This window comes from Erythrolamprus reginae, chromosome 3, assembly GCF_031021105.1.
Source record: "Erythrolamprus reginae isolate rEryReg1 chromosome 3, rEryReg1.hap1, whole genome shotgun sequence".
Classification (NCBI taxonomy): domain Eukaryota; kingdom Metazoa; phylum Chordata; class Lepidosauria; order Squamata; family Dipsadidae; genus Erythrolamprus; species Erythrolamprus reginae.
The window spans coordinates 175689958-175714777 of NC_091952.1; the positions used below are offsets into that span (position 1 = coordinate 175689958).

At 40.2% G+C, this 24820-nt stretch overlaps 1 protein-coding gene across 2 annotated transcripts in view; it reads left to right on the forward strand.

The window, feature by feature from the left end:
- Positions 1–24820, forward strand: part of BMP6 (bone morphogenetic protein 6) — a 101335-nt gene that overhangs the window by 56209 nt on the left and 20306 nt on the right. For both annotated transcript variants that reach the window (XM_070747224.1, XM_070747225.1), the window contains exon 2: positions 20864–21056. In XM_070747224.1, coding sequence (XP_070603325.1) covers positions 20864–21056 — 193 coding nt within the window. The remainder of the gene's footprint in view (positions 1–20863; positions 21057–24820) is intronic.

A 24820-nucleotide genomic window follows, 5' to 3' on the forward strand; every position in this document is an offset into this window, starting at 1 on the left:
GCATATTGATGATACCTCACCCCATGTCCTTGGATGATCTCACCCAGCGGTTTCATGTAGATGTTAAATAGCAAGGGGGAGAGGACCGACCCCTGAGGCACCCCACAAGGGAGAGACCTCGGAGCCGACCTCTGACCCCCCACTAACACCGACTGCGACCGGCCAGAGAGGTAGGAGGAGAACCACTGAAGAACAGTGCCTCCCACCCCCAGCCCCTCCAACCGGCGCAGAAGGATACCATGGTCGATGGTATCGAAAGCCGCTGAGAGATCGAGGAGCACCAGGACAGAGGATAAACCCTTGTCCCGGGCCCGCCAGAGATCATCCATCAACGCGACCAAAGCGGTTTCCGTGCTGTAACCGGGCCTGAAACCCGACTGCTGGGGACCTTCTTCCAAGGACCGCTGGAGCTGGAGTGCCACCACCTTCTCGACAACCTTCCCCATAAAGGGAAGGTTGGAGACTGGACGATAGTTGTTAAGTACGGCTGGGTCCAGGGAGGGCTTCTTGAGGAGGGGGCGCACAAGCGCTTCTTTATAGAGTGATGGAAAAACTCCCCTCCTCAAGGAAGCGTTGGTAATCTCCTGGGCCCAGCTCCGTGTCACCTCCCTGCTGGCCGAGACCAACCAGGAGGGACACGGATCCAGTAAGCAGGTGGCAGAACTCACAGCTCCGATGGCCTTGTCCACTTCATCAGGTATATACTATAATTTGCCTCAAAATGGACTGATAGCCTTTTTTGGCATTTAGTGGCCTTGCCTCTTTGGCAGGGGCAGCCATTTTGCTCAGACTTTTTGCAAGCCTGTGCAGTCATTTTGTGTTACTTCTCTTGACTCTCTGTCTGTCAGATCATAGTTTAGAGAGATATTGGGCTGCACTGATTGTTGAACACTAGACATTCCTGGAGTGCCTATTCCTTGCTAGGATATACTTCTTGCCAGAGAGCCTGGCAGCTACGCCTCTGTATCAGACTGCCTATTCCAATCTTTGGCTCCGGGCCACCTGGCACTTACACCTCTGGTAGTACCAGAGTGGTTCTGGGGAGTGAGCCCCTGGTCATTACTTGGCTATGCTCCACTACTCCCTGTTTGCTGTGGCAGCAGTGATATGCATAAGACTGCCTGTTTAGCGTTGAAGCCAGCGCTCATAGCAAGATGTTTATTCACCATTCTCTAAGTGATATGCTGGATCTAGGACATAACACCGCAACCGCATCAGCCCTTGGCTCCCTCCTGTAGTTCAGGGGAATCAGGAGCATTAAGACAATGTGTTGGCAGCAGTGCTTGCAAGATACAAACTTAAAGTAAACCGCTCTAAACTCAACTGAAGGAAATACGACTTTAGTAACCGAGTAGTTGATGCATGGAACTCACTACCAGACTCTGTAGTATCATCATTTAATCCCCAAAACTTTATTTATTTTATTTATTTATTTATTTTGTCCAATACACAATGAGGGTTTTAGTGGGTATATATCTATATACACATAGTAAAATACATGATGACATGTATAGAGGAGATACTCATAGTAAAATATATCTAAGAAATAATAGAAAAGAAGATATAGTAATAGTAATAGAACATATCAATGAAAGAATAGAAGAAGAGATATAGGAATAGAAGAAAGGTATAGGAGATATAGGAGAGCAATAGGACAGGGGTCAGAAGGCACTCTAGTGCACTTGTACTCGCCCCTTACTGACCTCTTAGGAATCTGGATAGGTCAACTGTAGATAATCTAAGGGTAAAGTGTTGGGGGTTTGGGGATGACACTATAGAGTCCGGTAATGAGTTCCACGCTTCGACAACTTGGTTACTGAAATCATATTTTTTACAGTCAAGTTTGGAGAGGTTAATATTAAGTTTAAATCTGTTGTGTGCTCTGTGTTGTTGTGGTTGAAGCTGAAGTAGTCGCCGACAGGCAGGATGTTGCAGAATATGATCTTGTGGGCAATACTTAGATCTTGTTTAAGGCGTCTTAGTTCTAAACTTTCTAGGCCCAGGATTGAAAGTCTAGTCTCGTAGGGTATTCTGTTTCGAGTGGAGAAGTGAAACTACATGTATTTGAAATAAATGCACTGGAGGCTGACTCTGGAACTCAAGACATTTATTCTGCAGAGTATCGGCTAGTACTAATCAGTAATGCTCTAAGCAAATGGTTGCGAAAGTCTGGAAGAAAGTGCGGGCATCTGTAACTATTTATACTTTCTCCCCCAGCAATAGGCACAATTTAACAGTTGTTACTTTTTCCCGCTTTGAACAGGGCGAATGTAAACTTTAGGCAACCTTTGTACATTAGCATATTTACATATTTAACACTATTCACTGTTGACCTCTCCCGATTTCTAAGAGGTCAGTAAGGGGCGTGCATAAGTGCACCAGAGTGCCTTCCATCACCTGTCCTCATGTTTCTCTATTACTAGTATCATATAAATATTATTATATCTTTATATGCCACTAATACATACTTGACAAAACAAACAAAATAAATAAAATAAAATAAAATAAAATAAAATAAAATAAAATAAAATAAAATAAAATAAAATAAAATAAAATAAAATAAAATAAAATAAAATAAAATAAAATAAAATAAAATAAAATAAAATAAAATAAAATAAAATAAAATAAAATAAAATAAAATAAAATAAAATAAAATAAAATAATAAAATAAAAGTCTTCCTTTCCCAGGAGCAGTGGGACAATATTTAGGCTCTGTCTGGACAAGTACTCAGTGACAGAGTCATGTCATTGCTCTCCCTGTCCTGACTGCTGGGGAAGATAATATCTTGCATTGACCCATTGTGCTCTGGGCTCGCTTTCATGTGAGGTCACTTCAGTGGTTCCTGCTCCCCTTTCAGAGGGCAGGCCACAGTACATCACGGACATGAGTTCCCGTGCCTTTTTAGGTGCTTCACTCTCTCCACTGGTGGAGGTCCTCAGCCATGTTACAGGGTTGCCCCTTTAGGGAGCAGGAGAGACTGACGATAATGTCTGATGCCAGTCAATTTGGCTGGGGAGCTTACCTTGGTGCCCAGTGGCCCAAGGTCAGTGGATCCCACAGGAGCTCTAGCATAACATCAACTGGCTGGAACTCACGGCGGCCCATCTCACACCCAGCCTTTGGTGAGGAGGTTTTGGGTTACCACATCCTCTTACTCATGGACAATGTGACTTCCATGGCCCATGTGAACAGACAAGGGGGGGATGAGGTTTTGTGTCCTCATGGAGGAGGCGGAGTCTCTGTGCCAGTGGGCTGACAAGAAGAGTCCCTGATGGCAGTTTTGGGATGCCATCAGGGGTAGCAGGTAGACCTTGGACTGCTGTTAGCATTGATAACAAAGTTTTATGCTTGTTTTAGGTATCTATTGGCAAGCTGCAAGCAGCTTAAACTAAATCTCTAAATATCTTAACTTTCAACCCATCTAGCTTCTAATCACAAGTAATCATGTAATTTCTTTAGCAAACAGTCTCCCTTTCAGGGAGTTAGAGCCATGTGTCTGTTAAGTAATAGTATAAGAAAATGAATTATGCATAAAGGGACAAAATGTTAAACACCTGTTTCCATTGACAGTAATTCAAAGAGATGAAGTCTGTTTATTTCAGTCTTTCAGTTTTGTTATTCAGCCAATGCTCCAAATACTTAACACTTCTTGAACTTTCACAGTTTGACCAAACTTGTACAGCTTGCAAAGATAATCAAATGCCTCAATCCTTGGAATGTTTGATTTAATGGCAATTAAGAAGTAGATTTTTTTTCTTTTAATTTTGGCAGCTTTAAAGAAATTCAGTCATTGCAAACAAAAAGGAAAGAAACACATAGTCCTGTTTTGGAAAACAAAATGCTTCTAATATTCTACTTATGGATTTTTCCCAAGCTGGACAGCTGTTGGCTAAACTCTCCATGTTGACAACCTCATCTCTTTGCCCTCAATGTTTACTTTTTAATGAATTTATAAAAATATGACCATATGTAAACTTACAATTTAATTTTACTTCAATTTGGAGGGGTTTTTGGATAAGCTTGAAACCAAAACAGAATTAATCTGAATATTGAATATGAAAATGTGAATATATCAGAACGTCCAGTCTCTCTCTCTCTCTTTCTCCCTCTTTCTTCATATCTGAACAGAGAAATATTATTTCTGTTGGAATCCACTAACTCTTGTTAAATACTAATTTGGGAGATTTTCTTCCAAACATTTTTATTCCAGGATTGCATTAAAGTTAAATATGTAGCTTGGTAACTTTTTGTGTAAGGTTTTAATAGTAATTAGCACAGGCATATCCCCAGGGGTTAATTATACATGAATGCTACGGTATGTATAAACTACCCTGCCTAAATGTTCAAATATTACAGAATAACCAGTGTTTTATGAAGCTAAAATTACCTATGAAAATACTTTTGATGAGTAAGTGTAAAGGAACACAGAGATAAGATATGCAGAGATTAACAAAACGTGAGTTCAGGGAAACAAGGCAGCATGGGGGGAAAACCTTAAAAGGTTCCCCACATTGGTTTTCGTTGGGTATTAGAGAAAGGAAAGGAGAAATACAGCTAGATTTTCAGGATTGTGTTGTTATAGTCCAGATCAATAAAGCAGAGTTTGACCTGGCCTAGGTCAAAGGACTGACATTAAGTATACAGTACTCCATATTTTTGGGAATATAAGATGCACCTTTTTCTTCTCTAAAAGAGGCTGAAAATTTGGGTGTGTTTTATACTCCGAATATAGCTTTTTTAAAGCTTTTCCCCCCAGCCATAACTAGGTGCCAGCAATCTTCCTGGCTTCCTATTCCCCCGAAGAAGGTTTTTCCCAGCCCTAAGTCCTTGCAGGCTTGGTTTCATTCTTAAACCCTCTGAAAAAGGCTGTTTCAGCCCTAACACAGATTTAAAAGGGGCTATATCTGCTGGTGTCTTGGTTCCCAATACTATCTGTTGTAGGGTGATATAAGTAGTGTACCAGAGGTTTATGTTATTGTAATAATCAAAAAATTGTCACTAAATGTGGTATGCTAGAATTATATGGATTATTAGAATGGAATTTCTAAAGAGAAATTTTTTTAGGTGGTAGTTCACCATAGTTGCAAGAAGTTGCATGGAGAATTCTTCTTAAAGCATTAATTTAAATGTTTCTATATTAATTAATCAATACACGTTAATTCAGTTCTGTTGATCTGTGCTTCGTTCTACAGTATATAGTTGTCAAGATCTTTGACAGCTGTTTAAAAATAAGGATAAAATCTTTTCCAAGTATGATTCCCATAGTGTCCTTTTGAGCAAGATTTATTGAGATAAATGAGATGGATGAATTCCAGCAACTAAACTATTTAGAACCAGTACAAATAGCCACACGTACTTTAGAGCATAGACTTTCCGATTTTCTTTCAAATTGGAGGGATGGGGGGATGAATTTGTTCACTGACAACAAAGCGGCTTGCAGCTGGTTATATATATAAAAGTTTCCTGAATCTTTATCAGCCAGAAAACCACTGTTCCTGGCCTTTTAAATGTTGCATTTATTTTTGAAGTTGGTAATGTTGTGAAATTAATCAATTCTGTTCAATCTCAAGTAGAAAAAATTTAATGTTGTAAAAAATCCACAGTGTTTCAAATTTAGACATCTCCATGGAAAAAGTTACCTGTTTACAAATCTGTCGACTCGTGTCACCATGAATCTGGCTTTTGATCATTAATTTAGTACTTTAACCCAATTAATCTGCTACATTTGGGCAGTTGTCTATCTGAACAGGGTATTATTTACTACAATCAATGATCCACATAAATATCTTTAAAATCATAAACTTCAGGGATACACTATTAAATGGCATGTTTTACCATAGTAACATAGATCTTTATTTCAGGACTGTGATGGAATTGAACAGTGAAGGAATTGGAAAAAAGAAGTTTATTATAATAAATATTTGTTCATCCTGGATACTCCTCAGGATAGGCAAAATGAGATAATTCCATAAGTCTGTACTGAAATTGCAATACAATAGCACATGGGCAATTAGATATGAAAATTTAACTTCATGCCACAGATTAAACCACGGGCCATCCCACTCGAAAAGGTTAAATTCCTGCTATCTGCTCTATGATTTATTCAGATAGGCAGATTTAAATTATATATTGACCTATTATTATTCATATAATAATAATAATAATAATAATAATAATAATAATAATAATAATAATTTATTAGATTTGTATGCCGCCCCTCTCCGAAGACTCGGGGTGGCTCACAACAATGATAAAAACAATATTATAATGGCACAAATCTAATATTAAAAAACTAAAAACCCTATCATAATTAAAAACCAAACAGCACATACATACCAAACATAAATTATAATAAGCCTGGGGGAAAGATGCCTCAAATCCCCCATGCCTGGCGGTATAGGTGGGTCTTAAATAGTTTACGGAAGACAAGGAGGGTGGGAGCAGTTCTAATCTCCGTGGGGAGTTGATTCCAGAAGGCCGGGGCCGCCACAGAGAAGGCTCTTCCCCTGGGGCCCGCCAGACGACATTGTTTAGTCGACGTGACCCGGAGAAGGCCAACTCTGTGGGACCTTATCGGCCGCTGGGTTTCGTGCAAGAGTCTTAATTTATTCATATAATTATAACCTGTTGCAATCTTAGTGACTATTGTGGCTTACATTATAGAGATATGAAAATAGCCATGATAAATCTTAAACTATATGAACAATCTAGAATGAACTGTCAATTCCAAGTGAGCAAGGATTAAAAATAATAGTAAGAAATAGTAAGATAAAAAAATTAAAAAGAGAAAATGTTCATAGCTAGTGATGACATTCTCTAGAGTAGTTTGAATGATGGTGTCCTTCTGAATGCCATCAAGGGAAGGTCCTAATTTATTTTCTACATGGAGATGATTCCAGAGGACTGGTACTGACCCTGAAAAGCCATGTATTGTACTTCTGGAAGTAGGGAACTAAGAGTAGTGTTTTCCTGGGTGAACCACTTCAGATTGGAGTAAGTGGTCCTGTAAGCACTTAGTACCAAGGCATAAAGATCTTCATAGGTCAAAAATGGCACTTTAAAGTTTACTTGAAAATGAGAGGTCCTTGTTGCTTGGTTGTTTTCTTGCAGAGGTTTCATCACCAAAATTAGGTAACATCATCAGTACACTGTATATTTCAGTAATGAAACGTTTGCAAGGAAACAATGAAACTCCAAGAGCATCAAAGACCCCTCATGTCAACACTGAGCTACAAATATTCTATTTTATATAAATATTTCTCCTGGAAATATATGGATATCAGTGTTTCTTTCTTACTACCCAAGGTGGTGCTGATGATACTATAGCTTGAACTGTCAGAAAACTGTCTCAGAAACTTCATCTAAAAGTAGGAGAGATCTTTGTACATACAGGTCAGGGTGAGCTGACCAATTATCTTCTATCACAACTGCTGACTAAAGCCACCCATTGAAGGAGCAAATAAATCCAGAACAGTTCTTTTAGTTCCTAAACCAAGCAGATGGTCCAGGAGGAAAGATGATAAAGTACCAATTCCTCTATATCATGGGTGTCAAACATGTGGAATCACATTGCTATCTTGTGACGTTTTGTGACGTTTTTCCCATTCATAGAGCTGGAGTGGATGTGGCCTGCACATGACGCATCCAGCCCGGGGGCCGCCAGCGTTACACCCCTGCTGTCTATATCCTTCAAAGTTCTTCTGCCTCCATTATCCCCCAAAAAAGAGGACTTTGGATTGATAGTTGTCTAAAATTTCCAGGTCAAGAGATGGTGTCTTCAAAAGAGGGCAACCCAGGGGTGGGCTGCTGACCGGACCAGGGGGGGGGACGCAGTGGGGTAGCAAAAATGGAGCTCCACCCCAGAGCACCCAATTTGCACTAAAAGATGAAAGAAAATGCAGGGTGTCCTGCATAAGCCACGCCCACAGTGTGATAGTAAAAATTTTGGTAGCCCTTCACTGGGGCACCCCACAGATCTTTCGAAGTTTATTAAATAATAGAATTTTTTTGTTATTCACATTTGATATTCTGGGAGTCAGTCCTGTTGTTATATAAATTAACAAGTAGTGACCGAAGGACAAGAATTTCTATTTAAGAATAGGAAATGTTTTGTATGTGAGGAAAAAAATGTTTTCTCTTTTTCCTAAGAATTGTAATAATCCTATTATTATTTCTTTCCCTCCTCTCACTTTTTGAACTCTGACAACTTTTGCATTTAAATCAGTTTCTTCATAGTTTATGACTGACTCACTAAAATCTAATAAAGGCACCCCAGCAAGCAGTGAAGTTGTAGCTTAGGACCACGCCTGTCCATAGCCATGTGAATCTTAATTAAAACAAATTTCCATGAACAAGTATATTTTTGGAATAAATTATACTTCTTTCTTTGTATTGGTGTCTCCTAGAAATCAGAATGAGTTCTATGTGCAGATATATGGTGAAGAGTTTGGCTTCATTTCTTAGCAGGACAAAATAGCAGGTGGGAGTCTGTTTTGATATTCTCATCTGGTTTCTAGAGATATTTGAGAAGCAGCATCAAAATGGGTTTTCTTTTTAAAAAAATGCTTGTTGGATTAAATGAAGCAATTTCTACCAAAACATCAGAAGTAATCTGGAAAAAAGGTCTCAGATGAGCTTCAGTATTAAATTGTCTCCATGTGTGTCTTTGCACCTGCTTGGCTATTTTCAAAAGAAATCTCCTCGTGTGCTCTGTGAAAAATGACACACACATAATTCACTTTTCTGTAGCTCCATTAAGACAAAGTCATCTAAAATAAGTATGAATGGATGGAATGTTATCTATTGGGAGGGCTATTGGTATGAAGAACTGCATGCTTTTAATAAAATACTTAAAGTGGGCCAGAGTTTTAAATCTGGCAGGATGTCAGCAGAAAGTAGTGATAAACTCTGTCTATACAACCAAAAATTGTATTAGATTTTTTGGCTGGCTCGGGTTTAAGTGATCATCCACTAGGACTCCAATGTCTCTCACGGTTACAGTTTTTGAGCCAGGTTTCACCAAATCTGTATTTGTACCTTTGGTTTTTGCTGCCTTGGTGTAAAACCTTATTTTTCCCTCATGGTGAATATAGCATCCAGGAATGGGTTAACTCCACCTCCTGTCTGATTGGACTGAGTCTGTCAGAACTGTTTAGGTCCTGCCCTTGTTGCTATCCTTGACCGCTTTTTCACTCAGTCGCTCATCGAGGACAGTTGTGCCAACCATTCCTCCTGTCACATTCGGTCATTCCTGATTGCTATTCCATCTTTGCAGCCTCACTTAGGATTTCTGTGATATTTGTGAGTGTATTTATTCCTTTAATTTTGACTGGTATTGCAATCAGCAGATACAAACCCGGGAGCAGTGGGAACCAACTCTGTCCATATCCTGTGGCCCAAAGGCCTACCATATGCATCTCCACAACTTTCACTCATACCTCATGTAATAAAGAAGACTCTAGAGGAGAAAGTGGAGGTCATCTTCATTGCCCCTTACTGGCCTTGAAGGCCATGGGTTGCCAATCTGTCTCCACCCTGGAGGTTCCCTCAGAGCAAAGTATCCCTCAGTCAGGGGTCGTCGATCCACCCGGACTCTCAGTGGTTCAAACTGATCACCTGGCACTTGAGTGGGTTGCTTGGAGGGAGGACTCTCTATCCTCCAGGGTCGTCAAAACTGTACAGGCTTCACGAAGACCCTCCACTACCTGCATTTACGACGCTACCTGGAGGACCTTTTTTGGGTGGTATGAGAAGGCAGACATTGGCCCCTTGAAGGCTTCGGTTACTAATGTCCTTGAGTTTATTATCCAGGAGACTTAGCCTGAACACCTTATGGTGATAGATGGCAGACTTGTGGTCTCTTTTATGTTGCACCCACAATGACTCTTTAACGCTTTATCCAAATATCTGCTGTTTCCTGTGGGGCGTGTCTAACATTGCCCCTCCGTTCATACACTGTTTGTTTTAACAAACACCTGGATTGGCTATTAGTTATAACTTTGTTTCTAGATGTCCACAGATCTGTGATTTGATTATTTTTCTTCTTTATTTTAATAGTTGTTATTAACAATTTTATCTTTAAAATGTGTTAATATTGATTTGTAAGTCACAGTCAGAGATTTTTAACATTGAACAGCCAGTGTAAATTCCTTAAAACTAACGCTGCGTGTTCAAAATACTGGTTTTTTTGAGAGTTCATTTCCAGTTATTATAAGAATTGCAAAACCATGTCACCATTATTGTCTTCTTTGCTGAATATATCATCTCGCCCTATTGCTGAATGCATCTCTAACAAATATATTTAGCCTCTCATAGAGCTTGTTCATAGATGAAACACATATCTTACTGTTGAAGATGGGAGGCATTTTATAATTGCCTATAATTCCCAAGGGGAACATTGTATTGCCTAGGATTTTAATGTAGTGGCTATCGGTGACAATGTGATTGCCTATTTCCAAGAATGATTCCAGAATCCTTGGGAATAGTTAATAAAATAAATTAAAACCAACCACTGCGCTAAGGATTCTGTTTGGAATAAGTCCATCTATCCAGAGAAGAGTTATAAGCTGGAAAGGCACATAATATTCTGGAAAGCTAGTTGGGTGGCCATTCCAACTAGCTTCAAAAGGTAGGGGTGGCCTGTGCTATAGCCAAGGTTTATTTTTGAGGAAATGAGAAAGCATTATGATCCAATATACCTTTTCAAAATGTCGCTTGTGTAACTAATTATAGGATTACATAACCTGCTTGTTGACAAATGGATAGCATATACATTTTAATAACAATTGTAAGGCTAATATCCTCCATGTGGAATATCTCCATGCATGTGAGCATCCTGCTTTGCAAAGTACCAAGAATACTTAAGTCATATGTTCTTGTAGCTGCTTTGCTGCTTTGCATTTATAGATTCACGGAGCTTCAATATAATCCTGTCTCCTTAATTTATAATTTCTCAGGTAACATAATTGTGGCACTTAATGTTCCTTTTGTACCATTTAAAACAACATAAAAGGGATATAATTCCACTACTTGGCCTCATTGCTTCTGTCTCAGCAATTGTCATTCCATTTCCTTTCCTTTCCAAGAGGTCTCTATGCACCTTCAGTAGCAATTAGAGTTTGTCTTTGTGTCGCGTTCTAATTCCTTGGGCTTAATATGGCTTTTGTGTGATACAACCACTTCTTGTGAGTCTACAAGGAAAGTCTGAATCTCTCACAGCCTGTCTAGAAACAATAGCTGTTATTCGTATTTTCATTATATCTTAATTTCTAATACACACAGTGTATGCTAGGGGAAGCATGGTTTACAGATTCAATAAGATTTCTCTTAGCTGCACCTTGTGCTTAATGGAAATTATCAGAAAAATATTTTAAAAATTTAGAGGAAATGGAGGAGCAGATTAGTTAGATCACATCCATACCCACAAAAGTGAAACCTTCCCATTCCCTGGCCCTACTCAATAGACAAGAAAGAATTAGCTTTGTGACTGAGATATACAATTGTCACACTCCAACTTCAGACAGCATCTGCTTTTCCTATCTTTTGTTTAGTTGCCTGGCTCTATGAGAAGATTATAGGTAAGCTACTATAGTCTAGGCTTTCTGGCTCTATGCCTCCATTCTCTTCTATTTTTAAATGAAGCACAATATACTTACTGTAATTTCACTTTCTATAGGGGACAGTTTTGGCTTGAAAGAAGCCCAGAAAGACACTAACATACCATAGAAAAAATAAAGATCTTCATAGACAGATAGATAATAAACAATTTAGTCTTTGTCCAAGGGGAGTAAGTTAAAGCCCTTAGTTGTCCTCCACTGGAAATGTCTTCTCCAGTGTAATCCAAGTTTGAATTCATGGCTGCACCATAGTTTTTGATTTTCTGTATTTGAAACTTCTGGCAGGAAGATAAGTATTGTGAACTATCTCCATTGTTTGGAGGCATGTTGAAGTACCCAAGTTTAGGCAAGTAAAGATGATGGCAAGGAGATGATTATTATTATGACTTCTTATGAAAAGATGCGCCACCAAAACATGGGTCAAAATTTCTTTGCTTCACTGTCACTGGTCAGAGAACATTACTACTTCTTCCACAATTCAGCTTTTCTTGAGACATCATTGTTGATGCTCAACTTTCCTTTTGGTCTTTGTTTATTATCAAATACTGAAGTGAAATAGATTTCTGCATGACAACAAGTGACGTGAGTCTGGTGGGGGAATTCTGGGAGTTGAAGTCCCCAGGTCTTAAAGTTGCCAAGGTTAGACACCCCTGGTTTAGACCAATAGGGTATAACAAGGAGGAATTAATATACCAGCATTCTGAAAGCAGAATTTTCTTTCAGAGCAATTACTGTTCTGGAAGGCACTTTTGTAAAATTCTATTTAAAATTAATACAAAAGACTGTACCACATTTGTGGTTTATTCTTTAAAGCTAAACGTGAAATTAATTCATTTTGGTTATAATGAAGTAGCATAAAATAGTGATAATAATAATAGTTATAGTAATAATAATAATAATCATCATCATCATCAATTACCTACTCAGCTGCTGCAAAAAGATCACACAGACTGACTACAAGCATAGACATGATGCTGTGGCACAGATGATCCACTGGAACCTGTGCCGGAACTACCGTTTACCAGTGGCAAAGAACTGGTGGGATCATAAGCCCAAAAAAGTGGTCGAAAATGAGCAAGCAAAACTACTGTGGGACTTCTGACTTCAGACTGACCGAATTCTGAAGCATAACACACCAGACATCCTGATTGTGGAGAAAAAGAAAGTATGGATCATCCACATCACAATCCCAGGGGATAGCAGAATTGAGGAGAAGCAGCTAGAGAAATTAGTGAAATACGAAGATCTAAAAATCAAGCTGCAACGACTCTGGCATAAGCCAGTGAAAGTGGTCCCAGTGGTACTTGGCACACTGGGCGCAGTGCCAAAGTATCTCAGCGGTCATTTGAAAATCATCAGAATTGACAAAATCTCCAACTATCAATTATAAAAGGCCGCTTTACTGGGATCGGCAAACATAATTCGCCGCTTCATCACGCAGTCCTAGGTGCTTGGGAATCGCCCGACTGGTGATGGAATACGAAATCCAGCATAGTGATCTCGTTTGCTGTGTTGTATTGATATATAATTATAATAATAATAATAATAATAATAATAATAATAATAATAATAACCATCATCATCATCATCACCACCATCATCGTCATTGTCATTGTCATCATCTATGATCCAGACTAGTTTGTTCTGCTGATTTTTCCTTGGGTATTTAAAAACCACAAAGATAGGGAATGTTCAAAAACAGATGTTTGCCAATACACCTACTCACTGAATATTTGGAAATTTTGTTCCTCATTTTAGATATTGTGAATATAAATCTGAATATAAAAACATAGAATGAATATTTTGTCCCTGAATGAAAAACATTGAACTTGAGATATCACATATACAGATATGCACCCACACGTACATACATACGTATGTACATACATACATACATACATACATGAATCTCTGGAACAATTCAATAATGATTTAGATAACTTTTCCTAGGCTACAGTACAATATTATGGTTTTCCAGTATTAATCATATTTCACTTCTACAGTATTTAAGGACTACTTAAATCAGTCAACAGGACTGACACAAATTGTATATCATAGCAAACTTGTGCTTTTTAAATAATGTTAACTATGAATATCCCATGCTTTTCTAAAGCAGTTCCTTTTGTTATATTCAACACAATAGTACTTCAGTGTCAGAATAAAGTAAACTATTTTTACTTGTGGGTAATAGTATTTGTTTCCTTTTTTCACATGAGAAAAAATATTTACCCATAGTTTGGGCTTTATAATGACAACATATTCTTTTCCTGGCTTTTTGTGATCTCCTATTAAAATTTACAGAGAAGTGGATTTCTTGAAGAAAATTTAACGGCATATTTTAGAGTAAGAGTATGTGGAACTGGATTGCAGCATCCAATCTCTTTATCAGATGGACTGAGGCATTTCAAGTATGTTCTAACTCATCAGGGATATTAATTTAAAAACCCTATGTGTGGAAAGAGAATCTGTAAACTTTTTTTATATATCTTTTTTTCAGATAATCATAGTTAATGCCACATCTGCAAAATCATGACTATTTTGCTACTGGAATAGATATTAGTTATGCTGCTGAATAATGGAATTAACAGCAAATTTAATATTCCTTATAATGACATTGTATTATGTTTTATATTGGACTGATACTTTCACCTTCAGAGTTAGTAATGACTGTGTTAAAATGACTTGTGCCAAAATAGGACTATAAATGAGAAGTTTCCATCTTCCTTTAAAAAAATATATTTCCCAAAATATATTGTTACATACAAATAATCATTCTATTTTTTTCCTGACAAGACAATTAAATGATAGATAGAAATGTTATTGAAAAGAGCAATTTTAATTATTAATGCATTAATATATTGATTTAAAGCTACATTTAGCTTATTTATTTATTGGATTTGTATGCCGCCCCTCTCCGCAGACTCAGGGCAGCTAACAACAGTGATAAAAAACAGCATCTAACAATCCAATACTAAACAACTAAAAAAACCCTTATTATAAAACCAAACATACATCCAAACAAACATACCATGCGTAAATTGTAAAGGCCTAGGGGGAAAGAATATCTCAGTTCCCCCATGCCTAACGGCAGAGGTGGGTTTTAAGAAGCTTACGAAAGGCAAGAAGGGTGGGGGCAATTCTAATCTCTGGGGGTGGTTGGTTCCAAAGGGCCGGGGCCGCCACAAAGAAGGCTCTTCCCCTGGGTCCTGCCAAACAACATTGTTTAGTTGATGGGACCCGGAGAAGGCCCACTCTGTGGGACCTAACTGGTCACTGGGATTCGTGCAGCAGAAGGCGGTCCCTGAGATAATCTGGTCCGGTGCCATGAAGGGCTTTTTAGGTCATAACCAACACTTTGAATTGTGACCAGAAACTGATCGGCAATCAATGCAGACTGCGGAGTGTTGGTGTAACATGGGCATATTTGGGAAAGCCCATGACTGCTCTCGCAGCTGCATCCTGCACGATCTGAAGTTTCCGAACACTTTTCAAAGGTTGCCCCATGTAGAGAGCATTAAAGTAGTTGAACCTCGAGGTGATGAGGGCATGAGTGACTGTGAGCAGTGACTCCCAGTCCAAATAGGGCCGCAACTGGTGCACCAGGCGAACCTGGGCAAACGCCCCCCTCGCCACACCTGAAAGATGTTTCTCTAATGTGAGCTGTGGATCGAGGAGGACGCCCAAGTTGTGGACCCTCTCTGAGGGGGTCAATAACTCCCCCCCCAGGGTGATGGATGGACAGATAGAATTGTCCTTGGGAGGCAAAACCCACAGCCACTCTGTCTTATCAGGGTTGAGCTTGAGTCTGTTGACACCAATCCAGACCCCAACAGCCTCCAGGCACCAGCACATCACTTCCACCGCTTCGCTGACTGAACAAGGGGTGGAGATGTAGAGCTGGGTATCATCTGCATACTGATGATACCTCACCCCATGCCCTTATCATTAAACTAGTAACAGTCGATGTAAGTTTTATATGTAGAAATAAAACAAAGCAGCAGATATTAGTGGATCACATACATATGTGATATAGTGGCTTTCAGGTTTTGCATAATTGTTTCCAATCATTGATTCGCATCACATGCACAAGGCATGTCAGATTATGTTTGTGGATCCCTCACTCAAATAAGCAATCTTTATTTCTTACAATATTAATAGTGGTTCTACTTCTAGTCCATAATTTAAACCCCACCATCTCTTTTTTTACCTTATCTCTTTCATAGACATATATTATCAATGAAAAGAGCCCTGATTTAAGTGTTCTGATATTTATTGTTATAGATATAGCCTTATCTTGTTTATGTTTGTCATTGCCTGCCTCCCTACAATTAATTGCCACTTTGCTTTGTCAGCATATCATCAATCTTCAGCTGCGTTTAACTCTAAGAAACAGAAAAGATATTACTTTTATGTTGCTGACATCCAGTATAAGTTCACTGAGTGTACAGGTTAATATTTTACTTTTATCATCGTTATGTTTCATGTTAATGTATATTTTCTGTTTTTATTTTCAAAATGTATTTTTAAACTCTTTATTGCTTTCAGGTAATGAAGTGACAGTGTCTAGTTAACTGCTGCTGCTGCTATTTGGGCTTTCAATTTTCATTCCAGCTATCATCTTTTCCAGTGTGATCATTTTTATAATACAGTGAACCCTCGAGTTTCGCGTCCTCAAGGATCGCGAAAGGGCTATTTTGCTAGTTTTCAACCCGGAAGTAAACTCCACCATCTGCGCATGCGTGCCCTTCCACGCATGCGTAGATGGTGGAGTTTCCCCGCCGGGCAGAGGCTTCCCTGGGTCTTCCCCCTCTTGCCCCGGTAAGACCCCAGCGGCGGTGGGCTGGAGCGCGAGCTTGGGGCAGCCTAGCTCCGCTTCCCAGCTGGGAAGCGGAGCCGGCAACAGCGTGGGCGGGCGGGCGGCGCGCGCGAGCTTGGGGCAGCCTAGCTCCGCTTCCCAGCTGGGAAGCGGAGCCGGCAACAGCGTGGGCGGGCGGGCGGCGCGCGCGAGCTTGGGGCAGCCTAGCTCCGCTTCCCAGCTGGGAAGCGGAGCCGGCAACAGCGTGGGCGGGCGGGCGGCGCGCGCGAGCTTGGGGCAGCCTAGCTCCGCTTCCCAGCTGGGAAGCGGAGCCGGCAACAGCGTGGGCGGGCGGGCGGCGCGCGCGAGCTTGGGGCAGCCTAGCTCCGCTTCCCAGCTGGGAAGCGGAGCTAGGGTTTCCCCAAGCGCGCGCGCACCCCAGGCGCGAGCAACGGGGTGGGCGGGCGAAGGGCGGGCGGCAGTGGAAGTAAAAACACCATCTGCGCACGCGCAGATGGTGTTTTTACTTCCGCACCGCTACTTTGCGAAAAATCGATCATCGCTTGGGGTCCTGGAACGGAACCCTCGCGATGATCGAGGGTTCACTGTATATTCACTGCATAAGTTGATTAAAATATTAGAAAAGCTAATATTAGAAAAGCCTTCTGCTGCACGAATCCCAGCGACCAGTTAGGTCCCACCGAGTGGGCCTTCTCCGGGTCCCGTCAACTAAACAATGTCGTTTGGCGGGGCCCAGGGGAAGAGCCTTCTCTGTGGCGGCCCCGGCCCTCTGGAACCAACTCCCCCCGGAGATTAGAATTGTCCCCACCCTCCTTGCCTTTCGTAAGCTCCTTAAAACCCACCTCTGCCATCAGGCATGGGGGAACTGAGATACTCTTTCCCCCTAGGCCTTTACAATTTATGCATGGTATGTTTGCTTGTAGGTATGATTGGTTTTAAAATAAGGGTTTTTTAGTTGTTGTAGTATTGGATTTACATGCTGTTTTTATTATTGTTGTTAGCCACCCCGAGTCTACGGAGAGGGGCGGCATACAAATCCAATAAATAAGTAAGTAAGTAAGTAAGTAAGTAAGTAAGTAAGTAAGTAAGTAAGTAAGTAAGTAAGTAAGTAAGTAAGTAAATAAATTTGTGATAAGACAAACTTACTAGTTTCATATTTCTTTTGCTTGCACAGCTGAATTATTTTTTTGTTTTTTGTAATAAGATTTCCCATAAAGGATTCTTATTCTGTGTCATGAATTTGGATACTTGTCAGTTTTTAAGTTAGTTAACTCAACCTACTACTAATTTGTTCACCATCTCCAGATATGGGTTAGGCGTTGTTTATGCTTTTTTTCATTTATGTGAAATATATAAGTAAACAGCAGTGAATGGCTATCTTAGATTTTCTGAAAATGTGGTTGGTAATAGAGAAAATAAAGGAAGATGCTACTAAAATCAGTTCAATGGGCAGGAAGTACAAGGCAGGAAAGAGTTACAGTACTTGCATTCCATCAAAGTAGATGAGAACATTAGCTCTTCTTGAGCTCTGCTTTACAAAGTATGGTCTCTAGTAGATAAATCCCCTCAGCCAGAGAAATTGCTACTTCAATGAGAACTCTGAAAAATCAGAATGATTTGTAAATGAGAGGAAAATAAGACTAACAGATTAACTAAAAGAACTAGATCCTATGTGTGCTTAGAGCCACTAGAGCTTAGGTTGACATGCTGTCATGAAAATGTATACAGATTTCATTGTGTTTAACGCCCAGTACAATAACCCATTAATTTTCTTTTTTGCAAAAAAGATCAGCCCAGTACTAAAACAATTCTATCCCTAGCTTACATAGAGCACGTTGGGCTAAACATATCCGTTCCATACAACTGCAGCCTCTGCCATAGAACTCAATGGAACTTTGTAACATACTACAGGTTGAACATTAACAGAAGGCTAGAAGAATTTCTTGTTTTAGATGAGAAACAGGGATATGGAGGAAAAGAATACAAAAATAGAATGGATGGTGGCAGTGTGCCAACAAAACAGAAAATTGCTGTATCAGGAAGGCATTCCTTAGAGAGCTTGACTGGCATCCAGCCAGGAAAAAAAGGCTAAATACAAGAAAATCCCAAAAAGGTATAGGATGTGATCAAGGAAAAATAAAGTTCACCCTGTTACTATAGTAATAATAAGTCCAAGCCAAAAGAATTATGGTTCAAACTTCCATCAACCATAAACTAATTGGAAATAACTTTATTTCTTATTTGTTCACTGAGGGAACCTGATAGGTATGTGGTATTAATTGCATTTTAAGATCAAATAATCTAGTTTCACAATTTTTCAGCTAACCTATAGTTGAGATACTAAAGCAGAATATTCAAATGCATTGATCCAAGTCTTACCAGAAACTAATACAGTGATACCTTGTCTTACAAACTTAATTGGTTCCGGGACGAGGTTCTTAAGGTGAAAAGTTTGTAAGACGAAACAATGTTTCCCATAGGAATCAATGGAAAAGCGATTAATGCGTGCAAGCCCAAAATTCACCCCTTTTGCCAGCCGAAGCACCCATTTTTGTGCTGCTGGGATTCCCCTGAGGCTCCCCTCCATGGGAAACCCCACATCCGGACTTCTGTGTTTTTGCGATGCTGCAGCGGAATCCCAGCAGGGGAAACCCAGCATCGCAAAAACAAGCGCTTCGCTGGCAACGGAAGTCCAGAGGTGGGGTTTCCCAGTGAAGGGAGCATCAGTGAAATCGTAGCATCACAAAAACACCGAAGTCCTCGAAACCCCACCTCCAGACCTCTGTGTTTTTGCGATGCTGCAATTTCACTGAGGCTCCCCTCGCTGGGAAACCCCACCTCCATAATTCCATTGCCAGCGAAGTGCCCATTTTTGCTCCCCTGGGATTCCCCTGCTGGGATTCCCCTGCAGCATCACAAAAACACGGAAGTCCAGAGGTGGGGTTTACCATGGAGGGGAGCCTCAGGGGAATCCCAGAAGTGCAAAAACTGTGCTTTGCTAGCAACAGAAGTCCGGAGGCGGGGCATCCCAGCGGCAGCGGTGGGTTTGTAAGGTGAAAATAGTTTGTAAGAAGAGACAAAAAAATCTTAAACCCCAGGTTTGTATCTCGAAAAGTTTGTATGACGAGGCGTTTGTAAGACGAGGTATCACTGTACTTATTTTATATATTCATTTCAGTTTCATTATATGAATGAATCCCAGAGCATAAGAAGCCTTTAATGCATGTGGAATTCCAGCTTCAAGTAATAGAAATTAGCAATTTCTAGTAATACCTTGATCAAAAATTTCAGTGGCAATGTCTAAGTTGCTCTTCATGCCAGGTAAACACTTAGTAGCAGTTTAGTATATAGGTAACAGAAAAAACAGAGTGACTTCCTGCAGTTACTAGATTTGGTCACTAGATTTAAAAAAAAATCATAATATTCATCATGTTAGTGACAGAATTATAAATAATAATAATAATAATAACTCGTGTGATTTTGGGTGAGTGATACTGTATTGTACTAAAAGATGTGGAAGGCGTTAGAATGTTCATAGTGTTAAATGGAACAATCCATTATGCTTCCATAACGCCTTCTATGCAACGCTGTGGAGGAGGAAGGAGGTCCAAGGCCTGCAGGGCCCTCTGGGGAGGCAGAAAGGCCTGTGGTTCTCTGGTGGGAAGGGCTGCAGGGATTTGATGGTGATGGGAAAACAGGATTAGAGTGGGAAAAGGGATATAGGAGGCCTGGGGCAATTGGGCCAATAGATCTGTATATACCAAATGTGATTATTTTGGAGAAAAGCCAAAAACCAAATGGAACAAACATTGTTTCCATTTTGGCTGAAGTGAAATTGACCACTTCTGATTATTTATTTTCATGAAATATTATTTTCTTAGATTTCTCTGCTGTCTTATTTTAGCTTTTTTAAGGCAAATTTGTCATTAAAAACAAACAAAATTTTATTTATTTTATCTATCTATCTATCTATCTATCTATCTATCTATCTATCTATCTATCTATCTATCTATCTATCTATCTATCTATCTAGCTAGCTAGCTAGCTAGCTATCTAGCTATCTAGCTATCTAGCTATCTAGCTATCTAGCTATCTAGCTATTTATTGGATTTATATGCCGTCCCTCTCCGGAGACTCGGGGCAGCTTACAATATATAAAAAAAGAACAATACAATACAATATGCTAAATCTAATTAATTAAAATTAAACAAACTACTCTAAAATCATTAGATATATTAAAAAATCAATCATACCCATTTGAGTAGCAACCATACATAACATTTCGTCAGCCAGGGGGCAAGATCTAATCGCCCCAAGCCTGGAGGTGTAAGTGAGTCTTAAGACTCTTACAGAAGGCAAGAAATGCAATTTATTTCTGGGAAAGAATTTACGGTTAAATTATAATTGTCATCTTCTTGTTTTTTTATACAGTTGAATATGACAAGGAATTCATGCCTTATCAGCATCATCACAAAGAGTTCAAATTTAATCTGTCTCAGATTCCAGAAGGAGAAGCTGTTACTGCTGCTGAGTTCCGAATCTACAAGGACTGTGTTTTTGGAGGCTTTAAAAATCAAACCTTTTTGATTAGCATCTATCAAGTATTGCAAGAATATCAGAACAGGTTTGTCCTTACTGCTAAAACCGTGAAACCAACATAGGCATAAACATTCAGATTCTATCATCTCCTACTTCTTGAACCATTTTGTTTTAATTCCGTGGAATTGAAGCTGTTTATCTTTATTTCTATTCACGCTGAATTTTATACATAGAAAAAGACTTAGGTTTGGAACTCTGGAGGTCTTCAAAAAATAAATGCTTGATGGATGGTGGGGAGAAGGCTCAAGCCCGGGAGCACCCAGGGGAACAGGCCTAAGGTCTGTGAGGACCTGGTAGAGGGGAATGGGTGGGGTAGTTGAATGTCTATGTGTTGTGAGATGGGAGGAAGAGATGCAGGCTAGGGAATAGTCATTGCAGCTGAAATTACAGAAGGAATGGAATTTGGTAAATAACTAAGGGGAGAGAAATGTACTTTCAGACTTGCAAATGCAACTTAAAGATATACCGTGTTTCCCCGAAAATAAGACACTGTCTTATATTAATTTTTGCTCCAAAAGTTGTGCTACGTCTTATTTTCGGGGGGTGCCGTATATTTCTCAAATAAGACAAATTCACAGGCAGAAAAGCTGACACCCCCAAAGAAAGTGTACCGTACAGTACACTGATTACGGTACAGTACCTGTCAGTATGGCACCCCCACACACAAACGAAAGCACTTATATGGTACAACAGTATACTCCTGCTATTGCAGCTTCCGGCCGCCAGAGGAACTACAGTCTACCCACTGTAGTGGAGACTGTAATGGTGGTGAGACAGCAGCAGACTGTGTCTGCTGTACTGGATGGTACAAAGCGATGGAAGGGGCCAGCAGGGGACGCCACATTATTACGGTACCGCTATGAACAGCTTTGAATGGTACCGTATGTTTTTCCACCGTACCGTATGTAAACTTGACTACGCCTTATTTTCGGGGGGTGCCTTATATTAGCAAATTCTGCAAAACCTCTGACATGCCTTACTTTCGGGGTACGTCTTATTTTCGGGGAAACAGGGTAGCAAGAGAGTGCCTCTGAAGACTGCCATCAATTTTGCAAGTCCAAAAGTACCTTCAAGTCAGTAGCGGGTTCTTACTGGTAACGTCGACGCCATCGCACGGTAGCAAAAATTGAGCTGCATGCACAGCTCCGTGTCTCTGGCATGCGTGTGCATGCATCTGAGTGTGATTTTGCTTCTGCGCATGCGCAGGAAGCAAAATCTCGCGAGAGGACGCACGTGTGAGATTTTGGCGGTTTTTTGCTTCTGCACATCTACAGAAGCAAAAAAAATTGCCAAAATATTGTGCACGTGCACATTCCCTTGCAAGATTTTTGCTTCCTGCACATGCGCTGAAGCAAAATCTCTTTTGGACGCATGCACTCGCCGGAGCTGTGGAGCTGTGTGTGCAGCACACTGGGAGTAACAAACTCCGCCTGCTTCAAGTCCACTTTACTGTTACAACCAAAGGGCACAAAACCACCATGTTCAAACACATTATCAGTTGTAAAGGCAGCTGTAATCACAAACCATAACCTGGCAGAAGTTTCAAGCTTGGCTTAGTATGGCAACTATGCAGGGGTGAAATTCAGGAGATTGTGACAGATTCTGGAGAACTTTTGAGTAGTTTGAAGAATTGGCAAATACCACCTCTGGCTAGCCCCACAGTGGGTGAGAATGGAGATTTTGCAATATCCTTCTCTCAGGAGAAGTTGTAGTGGTGGTGGAGATTTTGCAGTGACCTTCCCCTGCTATGCCCGCCAAGCCATGCCCACAGAACTGCAGGACAAATTTTGAATTTCACCCCTGCAACTATGGCTGTGTCTCTCCCAAGTAGCATGTAAGAAAAAGGGAATGAAAAGGGGAAAACAAAGTGAAGGAAAAGGTCAAACAAATAGAAGGCATCTTGAGAGTTTATAAGGACGAGAGTTGCCTCCAACAGGAAAGATATTTCAGTTTAGAATGAGTCAGTTGACTGGGTAGTCATTCAGCTTATTGTGTATACAGCCTTGTTTATGCAGAGCCTTGTGTTCCATTAAGGAACCTGGAAAAGAAAACAAACTGAAATTGGAGCAGCCTTTGAAACTCAGAACTTTGCTATAGAAGACAGCAAACACATCTCTGTTCAGATAGCTTATATTTCTCCTTCATTCAAAATATTATACATTGCTTTTGTTGTTCACGCTCATATTGTAAGCAAGCACAGCGGCTTTCCATGCACCCACTAAACAAAAACTACGCCATGAATAATTATTGCCATTGAGGTATCTTCTAGTTGGAATGGATTCCACTCCAAATCCCACCCAGGTTTGTTATGATAATTTAAGAGAGAGTGCACTGTAAGGGACTTTCAGCACAAGCAATACTTCTATATTATTGCTATTGTTAATACTAGATTATATCTACCCTGACTACCCTCAACTTATGACCACAATTAGAACCAGAATTTCTTTCATAAGTCATAAGTCAAGTCTGACCCAATTTTATGACAATTCTTACTGCAGTTGTTAAGTGAATCACCACAAATATTAAGTGAATTTTGTGGTGGTTAAGCAAATCCAGCTTCCCCAATGGACCTTTGCTGCCATAATTTTGCTAAATGTATTGCAAATCATAATCATGACACTATGAGACACTGCAACTGTTCATAAACCTGAGCTGGCTTCCAAGTACTTCCAAGTACGATCAGATGACTACGAAGGTGGCACCGGGATGGTTCTTCCCGGTTTGGACTGGTTCGCCCAATCCAGTAGCGACCCACTGATGATGTCACAATGACATCACTGAACTGGATCTGTTGGTGTCGGTCCGTGTCGGGGTTTTTTTAAAATGACTTTTTCCCAATTTTTTTTCTGCGTATGCACAGAAGCCAAGTTTTGGTTTTGGCTTTTTAAAAAAAAATTGGGGTTTTTTGGACTGTACTTGAGCATGTGTGCCACGCTGCATAGCTACATAGCGCAGGAGGAAGCGAACCAGCAGTGAGATAAGTTGGAACCCACCTGGTGGTGTAACAATTATAAGTGCGAGTGTAGGGCGTAATTATTCTTTTCTGATTTTCTGTTGTAACTTTGAATAACATTACGAACTGGCATAAACTGAGGACTAGCTTCACCTAAGACTATGGGAAAAGACAAATTTCCCATGGTGTTAGGATCTAAAGTTTCTATTCTGGTGCCTTACAATCCGACCAATCAGGCGTTTACAGTGGGGGTATCCCTCTGACCTTCCTGCCAATTAGCTTAAAGCTCTGTTGGGAGAATTGGCGCTAGATTTATGGTTAGAGGTCGCCACAACATGAGGAACTGTGTTAAGGGGTTGCGGCTTTAGAAAGGTTGAGAACCACTGGTGATGCAGGTGCATTTATTTAGTTTTGTTTCATTGATTGCCACACCAATGTTTAACTCTGCCTTTCAAATAATTAAATGTTTAAAAGACATTTGCAAACTACACTTTCATAGTTTGCATCAGTATGCAAAGCTCAAAAAGTTATACTATCCACCGATTTTATTACTGATATTAATATTGAGCGTTTCAGTTAACTGATAGGAAATAGCAACTTCAAAAGAAAGCTACGCAATCTCCAAAAAAGACACCGTTGATTTCATAGGTTACAGACAGATTCTGTGTTTATGTTCCTGTTGTGGTTAGCTCTGGCCCAGCTCCTGCCCCAAGGACTGTGGATGTGGGGGAGACATCCACATGCTGCAGGCCTGTTTTGCCCCCCCCCCGGTGGAATCTGCTGATGAAGGCTCCTCTGACCAAGAAGACATGAGTGACAGGGAGGAGGAGAGTATG